The following is a 3175-nucleotide window of genomic DNA, read 5'->3' on the forward strand; positions in this document are numbered from 1 at the left end:
GGTCCTCTTTCCAATTATATACCGGTTCTTTCTACACTGATATACCGGAAATCCCTTCACTGATCTACCGGAAATCCCTTCACTGGTATACCGGTACTCTCTACACTAATATACCGGTACCCCCTATCAAGATATCCCAGTACTCCCTGCCCTTGTCAACATAGTATGTATGATTCCTACATTCCCACGTTAATACACAGGCATGGCGTACTGAAAATAAAACATGATTCGTAATTTTCGGGGATTTTTTTATTGGTTTATACACATTAAGAAATAGTATAACATACCTATACAGTTATCAGTTTATAGATTCAACATTCCCGAACAATGATTTTTGAGACCAGTACATCCAGTACACTGGATGCGATGCTGATTAATGGTTCCGTAGTACCCGTCACAATATCACAAGCGTGTGCATCAATAGCAATGTCCGATTTATGACAAATACATCTGTTTTAAGAATCCTCACACGTAACCATAGAAATACATAAGTCATTGCCTGAGTGAGTTTGAACTGAAGCCTGAGGTTATAGTTTGCGCGTGTCTTGATGACGTCACTGTTGATTTGACATTTCGTTTCCTGTCAGCATTGGCGACATACGTGCATCTTTTTTGTTTTTAAACTGTAAACTCTGGTATTCACACATCAACTATTACATGTGAATGGGTGTGTCTCATATATACACGTGAACAGCTTTATCACGTGAACGAGGCTAAAATATTACAGACCAACACGTGTTTGAAAATCACAGTGAATGCCCGCTGCAGATTTTTTTACCGGAAAAGACATGGAATTCCACAATAGAAAGTTTCTTTTACTTATTACGGCCACATGTACATGACGTCACAAGCTTAAGTATAGGTTGACAAACATGAAACGAATAATTACACAATTACCCATCATAACATGTACAACACCACGCGCAAGGAATCAGTGTATATCCAGGATAAAACGATGAATTCTCCCGATCAGGAAAGTGCTGTATGGGGGAATTCCGTTACCATGGTGTTCTCGAGGCTATGGTTGGAACCATTCCGTGCTGGACAGAACTTTGATCTCCGCCGATATCGCCGACAGAGGGCGAACAGAACATGGCGGAATTTTTTACCAACAAGCACATAGATTAGGAAGTTGACAGACGAGTTCACCACATACAGGAAGCTGATGACAGCGATGTAGTTCTCCTGCATTATTTTGTCGTCGAATAAAGCATCTATCTGATTAAAGAACGCAAGCGTCTGGCAGAGAATGAAGACCGTCATAATGAGGACGAGGACCAACGTCACGTTGTCCTCCTTCTGCTGCTGCTGACAATAGATGGCCAAATCTCGCCGCCGGGAACGCATGCGTATTAGTTCCCGGATGATGAGGACGTTAATGACTGACATTGTTATGAGTGGAAGTAGATAAATAACAATGGCGTACATCCACACCTTGTACACATCCTTGTAGAAGACATTCTTTCCGAGTTCTGTGAGATCGATTCTATAGCACGTTAACTGTTCTAACTCGGGTAGGTCGCACTGGGTAGGAAGTGCCACTGTACCAAATAGTCGTGGAACGTTGTACACAGCGGACGAGACCGTGAGCAACACGAGAGTGATGATTGTCTTTCTGCGCGTGCGGTAGTAGGCGGCTTTGAGTGGGTGGCACACTGCGATATAACGCTCCACCGACACGGATACGAGGATCCACACATTACACTGCTGCACCGACATCGCAAGGAAGTCGAACGGCCCGTATAGATGCGGGTATATCACGTGAACATATACCTGAAGTGTACGGCCGTGCATGCCCACTGCAAGCGGGGTGATGGCCATCGTAAGGACCACAATGACACCTACATCAGTGAGAACGAGGCCACGGAGAAAGAGCGTTGTTGTTGACTGCATGCGCTTGCTCCAAAGTACGACCATTGTAAGGACGTTTCCGACCATGCCGAGCAGCGCCACCGTCGGCAGCAACACGACATATATAACGAATGCAAAGTCTGTGATCTGTGTGGTCGGCATGTCTGGAAGTGATGTGGTATTTTCACCACCTACCTGAGTGTAGTTAGGTGACGTGTTGACGTCCATGTTCAGTAAAGACCTCATGACGTCACTCACGGGGCAAAAGTGCGATGCTATCTGCAATATACAAAACGTAAAGATCTTATTCCAATATATCATACACGTCAAGTTGGAGTCAAACCTATTCTTTTCTGTCCGAAATATTGATACCTAACGTCGTAATTCCTTGAGATATGTTACAGTTTCTACATTTGCTCGTAATAAAAATCCTTAAAAGGACGCAACCTTTCCTAACCTGTGAACAATTAACAGTTACTGATGTAGAGTTTTACGTTATAGATGATTGTTATTCACAATTGATATACGTTTTGCAGGCCCCAACATGTCCGAGAGCTACACTCTTATTATTGCATTTGGTCATAAAGTTATGCGTATATTGTCGTTAGAATATGAGACGTCCATAAATATTGCTTGACCAAAAGGATTTCACTTTATATAAATAAATGGTTACGACTGGGAAGGGCGCATTGCTGGACCAAAAGGATTTCACTTTATATAAGTAAATGGTTACGATTGGGAAGGGCGCATTGCTGGACCAAAAGGATTCCACTTTATATGAATAAATGGTTACGATTGGGAAGGGCGCATTGCTGGACCAAAGGGATTTCACTTTGTATGAATAATTGGTGACAACGGGGAAAGGAAACTGGTTGAACCTGTTAAAGATTACATGGCTCCATATTTAAGAGACTGCTTCTTAAAAACGGAGAAAGCAAATTTAAAAGTAGAAACGTTTTAAGATATATACAACCTCTTTGATATTTTAAATAAGTGCAATGATCCCCTGCGAATAGCCCCTCGCTATATAAACATGAGTGAAGTGAAGTCTGGCGAAGGAACCCCACACGAATTTCGTGAACCTTCCCTAAGTTAAGACAACTCCCTCAATTAAGTTTTCTCATTTCAAGATAATCATCGGTGTCCAGGAAAATCTTCTTTAAAAGAAATTTTCCGATTTCCCTTACACTGTTAATTCCTGTGTAAAATCGAAGGTAAAACAGTTTATGTTCATGAAATCCTGCTGTATATTGGGTAGCATTACTTATTTTCATGATTCATATCAAACCCAATATACCATCACTCATCAGGGATTTGGTGTAGG

General features: G+C 41.9%; 1 protein-coding gene across 1 annotated transcript; it reads right to left on the reverse strand.

Moving 5' to 3' along the window:
- Positions 1-243: 243 nt before the first annotated feature.
- Positions 244-2124, reverse strand: LOC110465393 (FMRFamide receptor-like). Its single transcript, XM_021521175.1, has one exon. It carries the CDS (start codon positions 2095-2097, stop codon positions 970-972), a length of 1128 nt encoding a protein of 375 aa, XP_021376850.1. The 5' UTR covers positions 2098-2124; the 3' UTR covers positions 244-969.
- Between the last annotated feature and the right edge of the window lie 1051 nt (positions 2125-3175).

Source organism: Mizuhopecten yessoensis, unplaced genomic scaffold, assembly GCF_002113885.1.
Source record: "Mizuhopecten yessoensis strain PY_sf001 unplaced genomic scaffold, ASM211388v2 scaffold1581, whole genome shotgun sequence".
NCBI lineage: Eukaryota > Metazoa > Mollusca > Bivalvia > Pectinida > Pectinidae > Mizuhopecten > Mizuhopecten yessoensis.

What these genes read in the sequence shown, in the direction of transcription:
- LOC110465393 (XM_021521175.1), bottom strand. Translation starts at nt 2,097, where the DNA reads ATGAGGTCTTTACTGAACATGGACGTCAACACGTCACCTAACTACACT.